This window comes from Saccostrea echinata, unplaced genomic scaffold, assembly GCF_033153115.1.
Source record: "Saccostrea echinata isolate AGI-Se365-2 ecotype Australia unplaced genomic scaffold, CSIRO_AGI_Sech_v1 ptg000054l, whole genome shotgun sequence".
Taxonomy (NCBI): domain Eukaryota; kingdom Metazoa; phylum Mollusca; class Bivalvia; order Ostreida; family Ostreidae; genus Saccostrea; species Saccostrea echinata.
This window is the reverse complement of record NW_026889803.1, coordinates 55,921,559-55,944,078: the sequence shown is the minus strand read 5'-3', so window position 1 is coordinate 55,944,078 and position 22,520 is coordinate 55,921,559. Positions and strand designations below refer to the sequence as shown.

General features: G+C 34.1%; 2 protein-coding genes across 2 annotated transcripts in view; one reads left to right on the top strand and one right to left on the bottom strand.

The window, feature by feature from the left end:
* LOC133172291 (uncharacterized) overlaps window positions 1–12,915 on the top strand; it is a 116,259-nt gene extending 103,344 nt beyond the window's left edge. Inside the window, exon 6 of the mRNA XM_061307150.1 lies at window positions 12,903–12,915. The gene's annotated coding sequence lies outside the window, so the exon portion shown is untranslated. The remainder of the gene's footprint in view (window positions 1–12,902) is intronic.
* LOC133172288 (ubiquitin carboxyl-terminal hydrolase CYLD-like) lies at window positions 4,236–21,423 on the bottom strand. Its single transcript, XM_061307145.1, has 12 exons — window positions 20,916–21,423; window positions 13,152–13,481; window positions 12,275–12,833; window positions 10,165–10,379; window positions 9,415–9,842; window positions 9,075–9,166; window positions 8,800–8,866; window positions 8,228–8,363; window positions 7,738–7,846; window positions 5,585–5,700; window positions 5,082–5,322; window positions 4,236–4,869 (listed from the first exon to the last, which is right to left on the bottom strand). Exons 1-12 carry the CDS (start codon window positions 21,369–21,371, stop codon window positions 4,679–4,681), a joined length of 2,940 nt encoding a protein of 979 aa, XP_061163129.1. The 5' UTR covers window positions 21,372–21,423; the 3' UTR covers window positions 4,236–4,678.
* Between the last annotated feature and the right edge of the window lie 1,097 nt (window positions 21,424–22,520).

Sequence of the window (22,520 nt, the reverse complement as noted above, 5' to 3'; positions counted from 1 at the left end):
AAACTTACCCAAGTGACTCTAGATTAAGATCATGACACCCCATTGGGTTATACCTAATCATTATATAATATGAAGTATAAACGTCCAATGTTTCTCCATTTGAAAGTTGCGGACCGACACAGATGAACACTAGTTCTGAAAGTGACCCTGAATTTGCCCAAATGACTATTGGCCAAGGTCACAATAACCCATAGATCATAAGCAGTTTCTGTGCAAATAATGAGCTCCAATGTTTCTCCACCATCCTTACAATTTTGTGTGGAGTTCTGAAATCCTCTGGCATTGTGAGGATGTTTCTCCATTAGAAAGTTATAGACTGGACAAATACATTAATGGTGTATTCAATTTCAAACAATTTGATAAAATTTTTTAGACTGGTACAGAAGTGCATCTGACTAACTTTTGCATTTGACTTTAACTATTATCAAAAAAAGCGTAATGTAGTTTAGATAGATATGATAGATTGAAGTGGTTGATTCACTTACAGCACATTTACTTTCTGTACCCAGATCATCCAGTCTGCCACAATCTGTCAATCACGATCAGATTCATTGTCTCTACTTTTATTGACAAATGGTATTTTTTATCTAAAGCAAGGAGAATTTTAGGGACAGGACATGTTTGGTGTTTATAATAGTTTTAAATACATGTATGTGCAACTTTGTAAATACATTCAACTACAAATGTATAGGCCTAGTAAAATCACTAAAATCGGGGGAGAAAAATTTCTTAGGGGGTCTACATGGTGGAGGTTTATACCATAAGTAATGTGTAAACATATGATTTCCATTAGATAATCATTTTTGTGATAATATTTTGTAAAAAGAAAGCAATTTCTTGAAGTTGGAGTCATAGGAATATTGAACCAGAAGTCTCTGACGAGACTGTAGCTCTACTGGTTTGTACTTATAACAAAGGAGTAGAAAAGTAGCACTTGGACTTTAAACTTTGCAACAGCAATACATAGAATAATGATTCTTGGTTTAGTCTCTTTTTGTGGCAAGATTTGTTGTAATCAGACCAAAACTGTAGGAGGTCGTAGCATTTTAGAAGAATTTTACAGAAATTTCAATTTTAGTAACCTTGGCAACATCATTCATCAAAATCAAAAACTGATACATAGAATTATGAAACTTAAGAGGCAGTCCACCAAAAAACCAGGCAATGGGTGGTACATCGCATGTCATGGATTTTAATTATTTTTTGCATGTAGACTAATTAAAGCAAGTGTTTACACATGGCAGCATCAGAATTTCTTTTAGTGTTCCTCTAGTCTTATTTTTGGTAAGTGTTTAATTTTAACTGCAAAAAGGTCAACATGATGTTTAAAAATTTCTGGACTACATTAATATCATTTTAAATTTAATATCAAATATTCGTCACATTCGATGTGCCGCCTATTAATACAATACTGCCTGGTTTTCTGGTTCACTGCCTCTTAATGTTATCTACTTGTGTGACAAGTTATATTGAAATCAGATCAAAACTGTAGAAGAAGCATTTTGAAAGTATTTCACAGAAATTTCTATTTTTAGTAACCATAGCAACACCGTTCATCGAAATCAAAAACTGATAAAGAGAATTATGTATCTTAGTGTATTTTACTTGTGTGCCAAGTAATACTGAAGTCAGACCAAAACTGTAGGAGGAGTAGCGTTTTGAAGATATTTCACAGATATTTCTATTTTTAGTAACCATGGCAACACTGTTCAAAGAAATCAAAAAACTGATACATAGAATTATGCATCTAAATGTAGTCTACTTGTGTGCCAAGTAACATTGAAATCAAACTAAAACTGTAGGAGGAGTAGCGTTTGTGAAAGTATTTCACAAATTTCTATTTTTAGTAACCATGGCAACACCGTTCATCAAAATCAAAAACTGATACACAGAATTAAGTATCTTAGTATAGTCTACTTATGTGCCAAGTTATATTGAAATCAGATCAAAACTGTATGAGAAGTAGTGTTTTGAAAACTTGTTTAAAGATGGTCAGACAGACAGCTAGACGGATGGGCGGCAGAAACCTAACTATATCGCATAAGCTCCTCTGGTTTCTGACCAGTAGAACTAAAAATGACCTAGATGGACTTATGCAGCATATTATTTCCTGTTGCATTTTGATTTGTTTGCCTAACAAAGTGCACATATTTAATAATAATTCACGCAAAATAATGATTATATATGGTTTAACAACATGTTTTTATTATATTTTGTGTATTATGGTTTGATTGACTAATTTTTAATTCTTCTTTATGGAAAGAATCAAGGATGTGTACATTTTCATAATTGTCAGCATTTGGGGTTATGTACTGCCAAGAGGAAATAGCAGAAAAATAAGTATGTTGTCATGTATCTCCATTGTCCCGGTACATCTTTATAATTGTCAGTTTTTGGCGTTTGGGGGTATACACTGCCGAGAGGTAATAGCAGAATTTCTAAAGTTCATGGTAAAGTTATATTTTTTAAAATGATGTTCCCAGTACATGTAATGCCATCTTTAACACAGTTGATTCATTTATTTAATTGAATAATTTATTGATTGATAATTTGTTCTCTAGGTTGACATTTAAGCTTACAATGAAGCGTATTGAAGTGGTAAAATTTTCAGTTTGAATGGAATGTTTTAGGCTTTCTTTAGAACGTTGATTGTCATATAATGACACACCTATTTCTTTAATTTTAAAGGTAAAAGCGGTCAAATGGTTCATTTGAATACCTGTGAAACAAGACCCAAACTTTCCATTCAAATGCAAAATTTTACCACTTCAATGCGATTCATTGTATTTATTGGAAAATAGGTCTATTGGAGCCATAAAAAAATGCTTTTTGAATATGAATGGGTCAAGTCTCCAATTTACATTAATGTTTAAAATGACGGAGAAATGAATGTAAATTCTATTTTATTTTTTAAGAAAATGGAGTCTGAACCCATTCTATATGAATATTGAACATTTCTGAAAAAATCACATGCTTCAACTAACTTGTTTGTTTAAACCATACTAACACTTCAGTTGTTAGAAGACTTTGTAGCATAGTGGTTAGTGATACCAATATGCATTACAGCTAGCTTCAGAGAGAGTTCGAATCAAGTTTCATGTCACATACATGTACCTTGTAAACAACTGGTAAATAAATAATCAATAATTAATTCAAGGAATTAAATGTGACAAAAGATGAAAATGACAACAAAATTTTTGAAAAATATAAATTTTCCTCGAGTGACGACTTTTAGAACTGAGAAATACCTTCTCTCAGAGTGGAGGAGTGTCCTTGCCTTGTATGCCTTTATTAGTTATCACTAAACCTATCATGCATAATTCTTAAAGATTAAAATGCAATACTTTCCTGTATGCGTAAATTATTTGAGATAAGAAATGCATACAATTATTTAGAATTTCTAATCAATGATAAATACATGTTTTAAAAGCAAATTTTCCTCCTGAATACCTGCATGCCATCTTTTGGGAAACCTCAAAAAATGTTAAATTTGAAAATCAGAATAAGTGTCATGGTTTCCTTCATTTCTTAACCTTGACAAGGGTTAGAATTGCTGGAAATCATTTGAAGACAAAGTTATTCTTTGTGAGTTGTATTCTTTATTTCATATATAAATTATGTATTAGAGATAATTATAATAAAATCAAGTCACATACAACATAGAGCAGAAATTCAGAATAGGTCAAGCAGAAACCCTAAAAGTGGACGGAAAATGAAACAATCAAACACTACATTAATAGAGGTTAAAAATCTTCAGTTGTGAAACAGAGCAGAATTAATACTGTTTCCTTTAAATAGAACAATTAATACTTAAGGACTTTACATGTAAAGTATTCCTTAAAATATGCCTGTATTCAAAGATTATCATACATATACCTGGATTAGTAGATTTTAAATGGCTGTGCTTTAATTCTGAAATTTATTTCATATGTCAAACTGACAGTACTTGTACTATTAATTCTGGCCATGACCTTTTGACTCCTAAAATCAATAGGCCAAATAAAAGTCCGACTTTCAACATCTGAATATGGTCAAGTAATCAACTCTGTTTATAACCTTAATAATAATAAGCATCTTCTTCTGTCCTACTTGCATCCCTGTATTAAGTATAACTGTATATCATCAAACACCTAACCTTATAGGATGCTTAAAATCTGAATTTGGTCTTGAATGTTTAATATCGAAAGCAATAGGCTTTTTACTCTAAACATCTTGATATAGATGAAAGAACTTAATTGACAAAAAGCTGCACCTTTTATTGATAGTATCTAAACACTGTCAAACCTACTATCTGCTGAACTTCAGATTTACAGATCTTTCTCTGGCAACAAAAAAAGTACACACTGTATAAAAGAATTCTTTATCAGCCAGGTGTTCTGGAAACACACAATGTCTTAGTTACTAATTATAAAGCTTTGATGAGATTGGAAAACAAATTGGTGGAGAATTTGTCACAAACATAATAAACCATTTTCCTTTTCCCACAAATATTCAAGAATGGTTTGCAATAAATAAGATGATGGGTGCATTTTCTTCACAGAAGCTGAGTTGATAATGCTGCATACTTGAACACCATGGACACCAAACATGTCTATAATGCATTACTAGCAAACCCTGCAAGCCTGGGAACAGAATATTGATGCAGCACAGCACTCTGTTTTTATATCACAATGCTCTTTCATCGGACCATGGAGACTTCAGGACTCTGATACATGCACATGTAAGCATCACAAAGCAGACGACGAATATGTTCTGGGAGTTCTTTATCGTCACCTCTACGCATGATCTCTTCCTGGTAGTCGTCCGACAGCCATTTTGATAAATCAGGACAGAGTTTGACCTCTGGGATATTGTATCCACTCTGTTCACCTAAAACATAAATGCTCACTGTCATTAAGTTACGAATTATAATATAGAATTTACACTTCATCATTCATTTTTATTTTAAATTCGTTCATACACTGACTTCAAAATCATTTCGATATCAAGTTCTGAAAGAAACTAATAGCAATTAAAAGACAATTTTACTTGCATTCATGCATTACATTCGAGTTTTACTAGAAATGAAATAATTAAGATACCCATTCGATCAGCCATTGAATCAAAGAAGATCCACTGGGCATCCTTGCCTTTCCCACACTTAACAAAGGACACATAATGACTGGTCTGGATACAGACAACGGCAAACAGTTCCATTTTCTCACGAGGTATGCTGGGATTCTGCTTCTGAATATTCTTCTGTTCACTATGAATGACTTTATAGTCCTGGGGTACAGTAATGGCCTGACATTTATGGTTTATCCTAACCTTGTGTTTGTGACTCTGTCAAAATTCACCGAAAGAGATTATAATTTATACGCACATTGATTACAAATATATGTATTTTTTTCTTTATAAGGAGTTATGGTTATATTCATGTACTGATATGCTATAAATCTTCATTCTAATTTTTTTAATTCCTGGCCACTTAATAACATAAATTACAACCTGTAACAGCAATAATGCTTGCACCAATTATGTGGCCTCTGTAATTTTAAAAACCCTGAGAAGTTTGAATACTACAGAACATTGATGGATATCTTACCATTTCTTTACAGCCTTCACAGAAAGCAATTGTGTTCAATCCTGCTCCATGCTGGTTGTAACACTCCTTACATTCAAATGCAGCCAGATCACCACATATTATACACTCCCTCGGAGCTGTAAAAACAACCCACACACATATTATACGCTCCCTTGGAGCTGTGAAAACAACCCATACACATATTAAACATTCCCCCGGAGCTGTAAAAACAACCCATACACATATTATACGCTCCCTTGGAGCTGTAAAAACAACCCATACACATATTATACATTCCCTCGGAGCTGTAAAAATTACCCATACACATATTATACACTCCCTGGCAGCTGTAAAAACAACCCATACACATATTATATACTCCCTGGGAGCTGTAAAAACAACCCATACACATATTATACACTCCCTCTGAGCTGCAAACTAGAAATATGTCCACAGGACATGAATGCCCCGCCCAGGGTGTATATAGGGTCAAAGGAAAGGTCAAGGTGAAAAAACATTGATGCAGTTGAATAGCTTACATCAGTATGTATCAGCACATGAAGTTTGACACTAATTTAAGAAAAGTGAGGTCAAGGTCAAAGGAAAGGTCAAGGTAAAAAATTGTTGATGCAATTGAAAAGGTTACATCAGTATGTATTAGCATATGAAGTTTGATAAAAATATTATGAATGGTTTCTTTAAAACTGAGCTAAACACTAATTTAAGAAAAGTGAGGTCAAGGTCAAAGGAAAGGTCAAGGTAAAAAAATATTGATGCAGTTGAATAGCTCTCATCAGTATGTATCAGCATATGAAGTTTGACACTAATTAAAGAAAAGTGGGGTCAAGGTCAAAGGAAAGATCAAGGTCAAAAATGTTGATGCAGTTGAATAGCTCTCATCAGTATGTATCAACATATGAAGTTTGATTAAACTATCTTGAATGGTATCTTTAAAACTGAGCTAAACACTAATTTAAGAAAAGTGAGGTCAAGGTCAAAGGAAAGGTCAAGGTCAAAAATTTTGATGCAGTTCAGAGCTCTCATCAGTATCTATCAGCATATGAAGTTTGATAAAAATATCTTGTATAGTTTCTTTGAAACTGAGCTTTGAAAGAGCTAAACGCAAAGTGTGACGGAAGGACAGATGGAAGGACAGAAGGACGGAAGACAGACATGACAAACACTATATGCCCCGGCCATATTCATGGCGGGGCATAAAAACAACCCATACACATACATGTATTATACACTCCCTCAGAGCTGTAAAAAACAACCCATACACGTATTATACACTCCCTCAGAGCTGTAAAAACAACCCATACACATATTATACACTCCCTCAGAGCTTTAAAAACAACCCATACACATATTATACACTCCCTCTGAGCGGTAAAAACAACCCATACACATATTATACACTCCCTCAGAGCTATAAAAAACAACCCATACACATATTATACACTCCCTTGGAGCTGTAAAAACAACCCATACACATATTATACATTCCTTGGAGCTGTAAAAACAACCCATACACATATTATACACTCCCTCAGAGCTGTAAAAAACAACCCATACACATATTATACACTCCCTGGAAGCTGTAAAAACAACCCATACACATATCATACACTCCCTCAAAGCTGTAAAAACAACCCATACACATATTATACACTCCCTCGGAGCTGTAAAAATTACCCATACACATATTATACACTCCCTCTGAGCTGTAAAAACAACCCATACACATATTATACACTCCCTCGGAGCTGTAAAAATTACCCATACACTTATTATACACTCCCTTGGAGCTGTAAAAACAACCCATGCACTTATTATACACTCCCTCGGAGCTGTAAAAATTACCCATACATCATATTATACTCTCCCTCTGAGCTGTAAAAACAACCCATACACATATTATACACTCCACTGGAGCTGTAAAAAACAACCCATATATCATGTTTCTGCCCAAGAATGAAAGAATTCCAAGCAAAATATCATTAATTTTACTACTAAACAATATATGAAAAGTTTAATCACGAGTTTTGTTTAATATATGTAGCTTTTATTGTGATTTAGCTTTGCTATAATGTCAAAAGTTAATGATATATGTGATATATGTGTCATTTGATGAAAATTTCAAAACATAGACTACTAAATTTCAAATAACTAACCATTCTGTAAGACATCAGTAATGTCCAACTCTAAGCTAGGAACAATACGACGGTACATCTTGTAATCTTTGCCAAATCGAGGCATCTGGAGAATCAAACATGGAGGTCTCTGAAAAAGTAATGAGTGTCAAATTCTGAAAATTTATCCCTTTTACCTAGTTAGGAAACACATTGTGTCAATAAAATTTAGAGCAAAGGGGAAAAAACATAGAAAAGGTTTTATAAATGTGAAGGTGAAACACTAGGCCTCGGTAGAAAGAGTTCTGTCTGGCCTTTGATGTATGACCTTGACCTGAAATAATGCTCTGACTTTGACCTACAACTTGGCCAAATACATCAATTTGTCTAAGCTTTGGTCAGAGGTAATATCAAGGGTTAAAAGTTGTGAACTAAATGCAATATGTCCAATAACATAAAAGAGATTTTTCAAATGAAGTCCAGAAAAATTAACTTTGTGCTAGATGAAGCAATTTTTGTGTCTGTTTCAAACCTCCTCTAGTTTCACTTTCATCTGAAGGAAGGATAATTCAAATAGTTGCTGAGTTGTAGGAAGCACTAATCTCTCATCCTTCTCCATAATCAGCTGATACAGAAATGAATGCTGGCTACCAGCCCCATTATCTGATCTGTAAAAGACACAAGAAATTAAAATAACCTTGTCTCAGGAGACTGTTTGCCCATGAAATATAATTATCCTCTAGATAAGAAATCATCCTTGCAAGCCAGTTTTCAATTTGATCTGGCTTATTTGTAGGAATGATAGTGCATAAAACTAGTGCTTACAATGATGGTATGAAATTTTAAAAGATAGTAAATGTACATATAAAGACAGTACAGTAACAGTGTGTAGCATGTATTTATGACCTATATAATACTGTATAATGCTATCTATCTTTCATTGCAATGCCAATCTGTTAAAATGCTATTCCCTCCTATTTTAATGGTATTCTGCCTGAATATAATACAGGTAATGCTATTTATGTCTTGATCTTATTTTATCTTGTCTTAAATTGTGCTTACTCTGCTTTTTTTCTTGAGCAAATTTACAGATTATTTATTTACCTTATATGTAAAAAAGGATCTGCTTTTGTTATCTGGTTCAAAAGTAAATTTAGAAACTCCTCTGGATCTAAAAAGAAAATAAAATAAATTATTTTTATGATTCACAGTGGTATATACATGACCCATTTCTTGAGGAATATGCAGATTGAATAAAAAATTGTGAAGATTTGAATGAATCATAATTCAAGAAAATGGCCTTAATGTTATTGTAAAAGTAAAGCTGTTGATACATAGATTCAGAATCTGTTTATTTAAAAACACCATGACAACCCCACCTTTTTCTTCACTCATCATGCCAGGAATATTTCCTAATTTATCAAGTAAATGACGTAATTTCATTACTTTATCAGCACGTACATAATTATGTCTGAAATTAAAAAAAAATCTTTATCAATCAACCCCTAAAATTAAAGATATTGCTACAAAATTATGCAAAAACATTAAAACATACTTACTTATAATTAAAGCATTTGTTTCTTATTATTATAGCACAAATATTCTTATAAAAATTGAAATAGAGAAAAAAAAGCAACCAAAAATTGTTTTGTTGTCAGGAAGAATAATTTTTTTCCTTCCACTCAACCATTTTCCTTCTCTCCATATTAAATAACTTACTTCCTTAGTGGATTAACAATGCCCTCTTTTATCACTTGTTTTACTTCATCATATTCATATAAGTCATCACTGCGTTTAGGTCTATACAAAATTCCATCAAATACTGTAGTAAAATAAAACATAGCAAGTAGTGTAGCGTCTAAGTAACAAGAGTTATGGTGACCCTGAATGCCTTTCTGTTTGCCACACACATCAAGTTCTATTTGTTTAATATCCAAAGAATCTGGTGGAGATATATTTCCCATGACGTCTGGCGTCTCCATGCTACCAAAATTATTTGAAACTCCACTATTACGACGAACACTGTCTACAAAACGTTTGTCCTTGCGACATTTATATAGAGGTACAAAAAAGGCTTTCTTTGGGGGACATGAAAAGAATCGATGCTTTCCAAAACTTCCATCTGTTCCTGCTGATATTTCCTCTTCCTATTTGAAATAAATACAATTTTGGAAAAAAAATCTTTTTCATTTGGAGAAAATGATTGAATGCAATATTTCTGAGTGTTTTTAAAATCTGATATAGTTCAAAAAAATTTCATCAAACTAAACAAACATTTAATCTGTATTTTTAATATCAGTTATCATAAAGTAAGTTAAATATTTTTATTTCATGAAATTATCAATGGAGCTCAAATGGTGCACAAATCATTAAATGACAAAAATCTTAGTACATGAATTTGACTAATAAATTACAAGTGGTTCTAATATTTACTATAAACAAAGTATCACTGTTTAAAAGTAACCCTACCATTTCCAGTCCTGCTATAGGTTTAACAGGTTCTTTCTGGTCAGGAAGATATCCCATCCATCGAATGACCCCATACAGAGGAGGGTTTGACATGACCTCCACCATTGACCCCACTTCAAGGTCAGGATCAGCTGGAAGCAATGATCGAGAGCTTGGGTTACTGCGCCGACTGTTTGGTTGTTCTAATGACTCAGACTTCATTTCACTTTGTTGATCTACACATGAAAGTTACAAAAACAAATATATTTTTTTACCAATAAAATACAGGTAAATTTTTTTATATATGTCTGTTACACTTTTATTAGGAATTAATTTAAGTCAAAAAGCTTATGATGCACATAATGATACAAATACCAGGTATTACTGTAGTTTCATTTATGCTGAACACCAATTTTGTTGTTTTTTATGGTAGAAATAGAGGATAGAATAAAAGGATCAAAGAACCACACATTTTCCTAATGATAGAACATGAATTACCATATTATCAACAGAAATGTATGGTACTTATTTGACTAAACCACAAAATATAAATCTCCATGAAAATTACCGTAACAAAACCACAGTTACTGTAGTTAGTTACGATAAGGTCTTGAAGTCCAAGGCAAGGTTTCACCAACTTTAATTTATAGAATATTGAGGCTGTGATATGAACTTTACAAATTTTACTTTTTTATTCTTCTGGATGTTTAATATATATTTCTGTTCCCTAAATGGGACCCCAACCTAGTCCTTATGTCCTTTCTTTCAACTTAACTTGAATCTACTGTTGATCACCTAATTTTCAAGAGATTTTTGTTTGGTATTTATAAACAAAACAAAATTTCCATGAATTTTGGTTATTGCTCTTTACAATCTTTTATAGCAGAATTATATGTGAGAATGAAATTTTCATGAGCAAGCAGTCTTGAATAATTATGCCAAAATAAAGTTTTCAGGAATAAAAAGTGATTTACAGTATATACCATGTAGGCTTAATTACATATTAATCATGACTAACTGTAGCAATTAATGCTCTCTTGAGAAGTTGAATTAAAAGATTTTTCCCTTTATAATCTCATGCAAAACTCTGACTCCCATTCTGACTCTAGGACCTCAGTTTGAGCAAATCTGTATTTACACCACATGAAGATGCTTTACTTCTTAATTCAGATTCAATTAAACTAATTTAGTTAAATGAAAAAAAACAAGCATCCTTATGTTGTGTAGATATGAATTTGTTTAAAGTCATGGTCCTCAGTCAGGGTCTGCCCACAAAGATCAGATTACTGTAAACATGTATACATAAATAAACCCATTTAAAATTTAGCACAATCGTCCTCTTTAGCTGATTAGCGCAGACATGAATTAGCACACTACAGTTTTAACAACACCATGTATAAGCTTTAATCATATATTAGCATGAACATAAATTAGCAGAAAGAAGCAGCATAAAAGGCACTAAATATTAATACCGCTATTGAGTACATTTACAATATTTCACACATGTAGGATGCATAAAAAATATTTTTTGAATTTTTTTTCTAAGGAATAGCATAGTGTCAATTTATCATCTTAAATTGCAATCATTTGAATTACATTCAAGTTTGTGTCATTCATTGTCTCTAGAGTCAGAATAGGGCCACGCTTGTCGTATAGGATTTTACAAAGGAATATATAAACTTTTTCAAGAACAACAAGGCTACAATCAATAATCACTGTAACGATATAGTACATTAAATTCACTGAAATGTTACAGTAGATTAAAATTCTATAAAACAAGTGCTATAAGTTTAGGGCAAAAATACTGGGTTCATTCTCAATCATTTGACAGGCTCAAGTGAAAAAATATGTGCCCATAATCTCCTGTTTTTCAATGTTATTCATGCACAAGATGGGTAAATAAACAGTAGAGTGCAAATGAAACTTATTGCCACCCAGTTACATAGTGGATGAAGTGTGTAGTTTGGATGATATTAAAAATTTGACCCCAAAAAGGTTGGGTGGAAAACATATAATGGAAATACATCCTAACAAAATGTGTATAAAGTGAATACAAGATCACTTCTAGACAAGAACTGAATAGACGAATGCAGTTAATCATCTTAGGTAACTATTATAAATTGACACTTACCTTGTGCCTTGGTGTATTCATACAATGGATTGGGCCCTCCCAAATCAGCAGCCTTATCCTCCTTCTTCTGCCTGACAGGAAGACCTGAGTCCTGTGGAGAGGGGGGTAACTTTTCCTTTAGGGGTGCCGGGGGAAGATGTACCTGGAGTTGATCTTTTGAGAGCACCTGTTGATAGGATGGAGTAGAGGCATTGCTGGAGTAACTTCCCCTCTCTTTGCTCTGTACAGGCTGTGACAAAACCTCTCTTTGGACTTGACTGTATCCTGCTGATGTATTCTGGTGACCAGTCCATGCTGAGTTGTATCCTGACACTGTACTCTGTTGACCAGTCCGAGACTGTGATGGTCGTGGGGAGTTGATTTGTTCCGATTCCTGCAGAAAACCATACTCTGGCTGATGTGGGTAATAAGAACTGGAGGACCCTGAAGCCTGGTTCATTTGCATGTATTCCTCCGCTTTCATTAAACCCATGATAGGTACTAATGATGCATGCTGAGCTTTAGCATAGAACAGTCTGTGATTTTTATATTTCCCTGTACCAGATCCAACAGGGTTGTCCTGTAAAATATTGAAAATAAACATAGTTATTTTTTATGATCTTGATGATAGACAAAAATGAACAGACAGATGGAAAGGCAATTCCTTTACACTCCAGTTACTTTTCTTACATTTTGATTTCTTGAGTCAATTTCTTGATATTTCTTGTTGCTCTTTTTAATGTTCTTTACAGTATATTTAGGACAACTTTGTGCAACAAATGGTTAAATTCTATTTTCAAATAAAATTGAACAGTTATCCTTTCAAATTTCTTTTTTACGACAACCACACACACATATCTAAAATTCATTCTGTACATTTTCAAATGCATAAACTTACGAATTCTACTCCAACTGTTATATCCCTCCTGTTGCTATCAGGGAGGATCCCAACCCACTTCACCTCCCCAAACTCTGGACCATTATCACTAATCCAGACAATACGATCCTTCTCCTTAAGATTGGAGTTTTCTATCATTTCTCTTTCCTCTCGATACATGGGTGAGTCATCATGAATTGGGATTGATCGGTCTATATACCGACGCTGATACGGAGCATCCTGGTCTCGACGCACTTTGTGTATAGCAGCGAAAATCCCACAGTTCTGTTCACAAGTGAAGAATCGCTTTTTTCTGAACACACCATCACAGGTTCCTTTGCCTTTGCTCTCCTGTAATAATTTGAATTTAGTTTAATACCCAATATTAAATATTGAAATCTACAAGAAATGAAATAAAATTGACTAGAAATATGTCCATAGGACATGAATGCCCCGCCAAGGGTATATTAGTAATGCAACATGAACATTTGTATTAGTGTATGAAATTTGATGAGAATATCTTGAATAGTTTCTTTAAAATTGAAATTGAAATCTAAAAAGTTGGATACAGATGATAAATTCTCACCAAATTATGTATAAGTGCATAAGCTTACATAAATATATCTTAAATGGTTTCTTTAAAATTAAGCAAAATGCAAATTTAAGAAAAGTGAGGTCAAGGTCACATGAAATTTCAAGGTCAAACGTTTTTGATGCAGTTGAATAGTTCTCACAAATGCATATCAGCATATTAAGTTTGATAAAAATATTTTGAATGGTTTATTTAAAACTGAGCTAAACATTAATTTAAAATAAATGAAGTTAAGGTCAAAGGAAAGGTCAAGGTCAAAAAATGTTGATGCAGTTGTAACATTTTGGGTTTTATAAATAAATATAAATAAATTCGCTGCCACCAATTGTAACGTGTAATTTTGCATCAACTCAGTACCTATGAGGCACGTTACAATAGTTGGGTTCGAAGGTACCTAGTTTAATAAAGAAAAGAAATATATATAAACAGTTGATACATATATATTTATTATAGCATCAGTACATATATTTATTATAGCATCAAAGACAATAAAGTTCAATAAATGTTTAAAATGTCTCTTCAATATTAAGTATACTGCCGAAATTCCACGGAGCTCGGTGTTCGGTGATACTAGGTGTTCTGTACTACTTCTCCATTTCAGGAGCTTCAAGATGTTCGGTGCTATCTGCTGCTACTACTAAGTATAACTATACAGGCACAATCAGGAACTCTGATACTGTAATCAGAACTATATCTGAAATCCAAATATCTATTTCTTAATAACAAAAAGTCCACCCCCCATCCTATGCTAGCATGTCATGCGTAGATAGGAAAGTTCTTGTGCTAATGCCAACCATCATTTATAACCTATGCAACTTAGAATGGTCTAATATATACTGCTCGGTGCTCGGGACTACTCGGTGCTCGGTGCAACCAGGTTCACGGTGCTACCCGGTGCTCGGTGCCGCCAGTGCCAAACTGCACCGTAAATTAAATTTAGCTAAATCTCAATAAAAACGGAATTAATCATTCTAAACTTGCACAGTCAATAATACTAAAATTTATTCTAATAATTTAAGAAACAAACTTTGGCTCAGAATCTCACACTGAGTAGTCAATATCTGAATACTTTAAACTAACGAAAATTCTCAAATATTTTCTAAAGAATTTACATTTTAATATTATACTATATCTTAATAGGCTAAGAAGGTTTTAACTTTTTCTAACTTATCTAAAATATGAATTTACCTTAAACTTTACTGGCACCGACCAACACCGACTTTTGCTTTATTTTTCTGGAGGAGATCTGACAACGCTGCTTCGAGTTTGCTGCTTTTATACTGTGACGCAGTGATGCAGCGACTACGTCATATGTAAAATGTAAAACTCCAAAAACAATACTTTTATCAATAAACTAGGATAAACCAACCTACTAATAATACTCCAAAAGATCTATTATATATATCTATAATTTTATAATTATTTTAAGCTTATCATTTCTAGAGTTATATATTCAGAAACTATTCGTCTGCTAACAATCCGGATATATTCATCTCTACCATAAAGTTTCCGCAATTACTGAATCTTATGCATTTCCAGTTGTCATATAACGAAATCCCGGTAATAAATAAATCTTTTAATGTTGAGTACTACAAGACTTCTAATTAATCATAATAAGTCTAAAGACACGAGAAAGGAACATATGCTTAAATATGCACTGAAGGTAAACGTAATCCACGTAATAAAAATTAAGCACAGACGTTTGTTGTACCAAGGGTAAACATGCATCTTAGTTCTATAGCGAAAACATAACTATGAAACATACATTCTAAACAACACATTAAAGGTTTGCTATGCAGGCGCAACACAGTTGAAAAGGTTACATCAGTATGTATTAGCATATGAAGTTTGATAAAAATATTATAAATAGTTTCTTTAAAACTGAATTAGACACAAATTGAGAAAAGTGAGGTCATGGTCAAAGGAAAGGCAGGGTTGTGGATAACCACTCGCCCACTCGCAAATGCGAGTAAAATTTGGGGTGGGCGACTAGATATTAAAAATCTGGTCGCCCACATGGCGAACGATTTTTTTACCGGAACATAATCACATTTCAGTTTTATTTTATGTACTTTCAGTTTTTTTAAGAAAACGCTCTACTAACTTAGATTATTTGTGTTGCGTACAAGCATATTACTCAAACATGTACCTGACTGAGATCAAAAATGGCGATTTATCGAAGCGGTTAAATCTCCGTTAAATCTGATGATATGAGAGCAAATGTTTGAGATTGTTCTAATAGAAATATTGTAACAATCGGCTATGGTTGTCACACTCGCCATTCGACTAGTTATTCACTGATAGAATTTGAATTACCATGTCAAATGCAGACAATAAAAGATCGGGATCAAACTTAATCACAGGTTGTAATTTATTATTTAATATGCCCCTTGTTAAAACCATAGATGCTTCAGTTGTATAAGTTAAGGTTAAATACTACAAAATGTAATGAACATATTATCGGATCAAAGTTTTTAGAAAAGAGAAAACGTGACAAAAATCCATATTCTGCGAACATATAGATACTACGAAAAAAAAAAAAAATTAGGATTTTTGTGTTCTTATTTTTAATTTACATATAATGAGGGCCCGTGGATCACATTGTGGGCCCGTAAAATTTGAAAAGTTAGGAGCCCACATGGCCCCTAAGGTTTCAAAAGTTAACCACTGTGATATCTGCAAAGGATAGAAAAATAAAGATTGACTGAATCTTGTACATGTAAAAGATGCTAATAAATGCCTTGCAATTGATGAAATTATTCTTATTTAACATTATTTAGAAAAATGTTAAGTATGACATTTTTTCCCAATTTCAACCAAATGTCGCTATTTTTTCCCAATTGGAAAGGCCCAGGCCCTTGTTTTTAAGACCTAAAAAAAACCCTGCCACAACCCTGAAAGGTCATGGTCAAAAAATATATGGTCATAAAATATCGATGCAGTTGAATAGCTTACATCAGTATGTATCAGCATATGACGTTTGACACTAATTAAGGAAAAGTGAGGTCAAGATCAAAGGAAAGGTCAAGGTCAAAAAATGTCGATGCTGTTGAATAGCTCTCATCAGTATGTATCGGCATATGAAGTTTGATAACACTATATTGAATGGTTTCTTTAAAACTGAGCTAAACACTAATTTAAGAAAAGTGAGGTCAAGGTCAAAAAATGTTGATGCAGTTGTATAGCTCACATCAGTATGTATCAAAATATGAAGTTTGATTACACTACATGTATCCTGAATGGTATTTTTAAAACTGAGCTTTGAACAGAGCTAAACGCAAAGTGTGACGGAAGGACAGATGGAAAGACGGAAGATGGACATGACAAACACTATATGCCCTGGCCATATTCATGGCGGGGCATAAAAATGATATTTTTTGAAATTCATGCCATATATATAACTTTGAGATTTTTACTCCAAAATCTTTGAATTTTGTAAGATTATCATCAATGACATGATCATATTGTCACAGTATTGTAAAAACCTTGTATGCCTTCTGGGCCCAAAATTGTACATGCATTACATTTGGCTGTGTATTTTATTAAGGACCTTTCGCAGAAAGCAGCTTCCATAGAAAGCAGCTTCCGCTAAATCTAGAACATCATAAAATGTCGTGATTAACTATATATTTATATCTCGCACATTTAGAACATGTAGAAAGGGCTAAATCAAATTGTCACTAGTTGAAAAATCAATTTCTGCCAAAGGTCAAACATGCTAAATGCAATACATTAACAGTATTTTCTCAGCCTTGTGGTATTCAATTGTATCTCCATAATGCATAATGTCATACATCAAAGTAGCCACAGGTCTACATTTATCTGGACAATAAAATCTATCACTGTCTCCTTTTTAAATCAGCTAGCTGTATTATTGTACTGTACTACTGTTATCATTATAATGTCATACATCACAGTAGCCACAGGTCTACATTTATCTGGACAATAAAATTGATGATTCAGCTAGCTGTATTACTGCACAGTTAACAACATCATCTTTCTGAGAATCACTAGAAATCAGGTAATACGAAAATAATATTAAATATTTACATTTCCAATGTCTTTGTCCGAGATAAAATTACAAATTGTAAAAATACTTTATTTCTACATAAATCTACTGGTTCATCGATAGGCGCGGTTAAAAAAAATCACGTGCAGGGCGGGACAAATAGAGACAGAAGCGGGGCTATTAGCACGGGAATTTGCAGAATCAGGAGCATGTAAATATAAGGAATAACTGTCAGATTTTTTGGATTCATGACGATGATCAATCGATTGGCTTGCGTGATAATTTTATGCATAAACGCCTTCGGCGTTTATGCAAATTATCACGCAAGCCACTCGATTGATCACATCATGAATCCAAAAAATAAGACAGTTATTCCTTAAATCAATATATGAAAATATTTTTCAAAGAAAGTAAGGTAGGGATTTTTAATCATTTGTTCCAGATGAAAACATATATACATCCTAAATCGAGGCAAAACAACGGTATTCCTTCATAATTGACTGAAACATTCCTGCACCACCCAGACTTAGTAGTACTTGGTAATTGACTGAAACATTCCTGCACCACCCAGACTTAGTGAATCCTTGGTAATTGACTAAAACATTCCTGCACCACCCAGACTTAGTGAATCCTTGGTACTTGCCTTCCTCATTTAATTCCAACCCAGGCCCCCTGAATCTCTAGTCAGGTGCTCTACCAGCTGAGCTATCTGGCCACCAGCGATCGAACCTCCCTCCTTAAAGGTCTTCAGCCCCCCAAGACACCAACCCAGGGGCCCGTTTCATCAAAGGCCGTACGCCCAGTCGTAGCGCTATGCCAGCATAAAGTCGGGACTGGCACAAAGATTTGTGTTTCATTAAATAGCGTAACTTTACACTGGACTAAAGTTAGGCCAAAATTTTACGGCTACTCATGGGTAGGCGTAAGTTCGGATGTAAACATAAAATAAAGCGACTTTACTGATTTGAAAACGATTTAGCAATTCTTTAAGGAGAATTACGGTTCTAAGAAGTCTTTTTAATACAAATGAAGCATAATTTAATATCACAAACTATGAAGATTTCGGGGAGTGGAAATGGGGGAGGGGGTACACCCACTCGGGGAAGTAGTTGACATCCAATATTTACATAATTACTTTAATAAATATCTTCGTAAAAGATAGGGATTCATTTTAACACTATCTCTTAAGTTTTGACAACCCTGCATATATACGCATTTGATTGTTGTATTTTGAGTATGAGGATGTATTGTAAATCCACTACACGGTAAACATTTTGTGTCATTCACTGAAAAGTAACCTAAAAATGTTTATTTTGAAAAAAAAGCTACTTTTCCCAACATATATTTATTTTTTTTTTTGGAAAAAAGTTATTTTACCACAAAAGCACAGTTATCTTCTATAGCTTTGCATGGTTAATACGTATAATTAAAAAAAAACCCAATTTATTAACTTATCTTAAAACCAAGTAGGATTTTTAAAAAAATTATCATGCTTGAAAACTCCATATCTTATTTAGTCCACGTTTACACGCATGGATTAAGAGGGGGTTCAGGGAGCTAGGGTCCAGTCCTCTTCGCGGCAATTTGCGGAGTTATTTATATACGTACAAATCGAAGATAATGTAAGTGTGAAATGAAACGACCTTGGACCACTGTTTAAGTTTTCAGTTAGTACGTTGGTAGGAAGACCAGGCATATTTATGAAGTTTAGGAATTGAAGGGAGCCCCCCCCCCCCCCCCGCAATAATATTTTCGGGTTTGGGAAAGAAAATTACGATATTTAGCTTGTCAATAAGTTTTTCAGATTTTCAGATGGAATTTTTGGTTACTGATGACAGTGCTCCCTCCCCCCTCTCCTTCCAAAAAAATCACGGACCCGCACCTGCCTCCAGAAAAAGTTGTTAACGTTCAAAAGACGAAAAAGATTCCAGTTGCTTGAAAGTCACTTTTTCCTGATATTGAATACAAATTAGAGAGGATTTTACCTAAGGGACAAGGGACAACAAAGTCACTCGGTAGATTCTGAGAATCAGCTTTGACTGTAATTTTACAATTATTACTCCCATGTAGGACAATATATTCATGTTGAAACAATGAATGATAAATTTCTGAAAATGTCAAAATGAATATCCATGGTACTTGCCTTTCTTTATCGGGAAAAATAAAAAGAATCCGCATTTTAAAAAAAGAAATACTACAATTTTTAGGAACAAACGGAATGGTGTACAGCTGTACAAGGTAATGTCATAGAAGAAATAAAAAAAAAGTCTTTATTTTTTCCTGATGATGCATATTTGTATTATTTTATCGATTCTTAATCATATGCCCAGTTACATATATTTACAAGTATATACAATTGTAACAGAATCTCTCTCTCTCTGTATCAAAATCGTGGGGGGGGGGGGGGGGGGCAAATATTCCAAAATAAATATTAATACATTTACAAGAACATTTATTTCGTTTCTTAGACCTTTAATTTTGGAGTTTAATCATACATGGTATGTTGTAAGTAGTTAATATTTTATAATAAGTAGATTTAAAATGCATGTTTTTTATAAGGTCCCTAAAAGTTCATGTAATTTTTCATTTAAGCTAATGTACATATGACCGTATTGTGTGCAATGTATGTAGAACAACACTATATGTTGAATTGTAGACAATGCGGACGTTCATGTTTTTTGCGCATGTGCATTGCAGTGTTGTCAAGGGCTTAGTCCTGAGACTAAGCGTATTGTTTACGACTAGTCTTACGCTACTTCGTGAAATGCAAATTACGCCCGACTAAATTTTGGCGTAAGCCCTGGAAGTACACCCAAGTTAGGTCTTAAATTTACGACTTTTGATGAAACGGGCCCCAGGCTCTTCCCTGAAAGGTCTTTCACATGTCACTTCCAAGACATGGCATGGCACCAAATGTAACAGGAGAGGAGAAAAATGTGACGGACCAGACCGGGATTTGAACCCAGGTCCCCCCCCCCCCTCCCCAAATTTCTAGTCAGTTGCTCTACCGAGCTATCTGGCCACCGGCGATTGAACCCATCTGACTGCCACACCTGATTGAAATATGTTACCCTGATCGAATTTTTTTTTTAATTAACACAACAAGAGCAATTTCAAGTCATTGAATTCAAAATCAAACATTTTTCTAGGAATCAAGTTACACCTAATTTACACATGCACATACCCCTAATAATTCAATCCCAAACTGAATTCCTTTCACCCCCGGTAGCTCGCCCTTGTACTTGATGATTCCTTTTAGATATGGTTGTCCTTTGACAGCCACAGTGACTGGGTCCTCTACTTGAAGTTGCGCCCCTTCCTTCAACCATTCCTGATCCTGGAATATAGACAGACGTTCTTGACAGACAGGGATGGGCTGTAGTAAGGCAAATTCTATTTTAGTTAGCTGACCAGTGTCCGTGGGCTGACATTCAATTTCAATGTTCTCTGGTTCAAGTGTTTCTAATATCCACGAGAGGGTGGTTCTCTGTTTATCGTAGCGCTCCTCCACCAACAGCAAGAGAGTTCCGGGTAACACGTCAACTTTTGAAGATGTCGTTCGTAGTATTCCTCTCTCTTTCTTCTTTCCTATTTTATCAGCAAGAAGAATATAGTAAACGTTGTCATTTTGGTCGGACATATCAATATTTAACAAAATACTTTCTATTTAGGCTTAGCTAAAACATGGCTGCCTCATTGGAAATTCCAAAGTGTGTTCCGAATGTCAAGGAAGTCCTTGTGGGAATTCCTTGCGTGAATGATCTAAAAATATCTGATAACGTAAAATCAGCTGGCTTCGGTCACCTTATTCATTGCTAATAAGCCGTAAAAATAAAAAAAATCAACCTGACAATATACCCATGCACGTGATAACCAGCGAAAGATTTAAATTATTTATAAATCTATGAATAGGCCTATAGGAATTTAAAGATTAGAAAAGATTTCAAAGGAACCCATATCCCATCCTTTTTATAAACATGATAAAACAGGGACGGAGATCATCTGTGTGTGTGTAGGGGGTTGGGGGTGTTTGCAGTGTTAAAAAAAAAATTATAACAGAATGTCCAAATAAATTGTAATAGAACAATTTTTCGCAAGGTTTTATTAATTGGCGTGCCACCCCCCCCCCCCCCTTTAAACCCGCCAGTGGAAAAACGTGCACAGATTGACATTTCTTGACATTTACTATAGACTTTTATCTGACTTTTCTTGACATGTTTCATTAGATTTTTATGGCCCCATAATCGAAGATTCGGTGGCATATAGTTCTTGCTCTGTCTGTCACTCTGTCTGTCTGTCCGCAAAAACTTTCACTTTGCCCATAACTTTTGATTGGTTGGAGCTATTGCTTTCATATTTCACATGTGTATTCCTTGTGACAAAGCCTTTCTTTGGGCACCAACATATGTGACCTTGGAGTTTGACCCACTTTTGCCAAATTTTACCAAACTTAACCTTGGTCATAACTTTTCAACGGTTGGAACTAGGGCTTTAATTCATATTTCACTTGTGTATTCCTTTTGATAAGATTTTTTCTGGGGTACAAATATTTTTTAACCTTTTGACCTTGGAGTTTGACCTACTTAAAAAACTTTAACCTTGGCAATAAGTTTTGAATGGTTGGAGCCAGGGCTTTCATATTATACATGCGTATTCCTTGTGACAAGATCTTCCCTTCTGTACCAACAATTTTGACCTTTTGACCTTGACTTGGAGTCTGACCGACTTTTGAAAAACTTAAACCTTGGCCATAACTTTTGGACAGTTGTTACTAGGGCTTTCATATTTC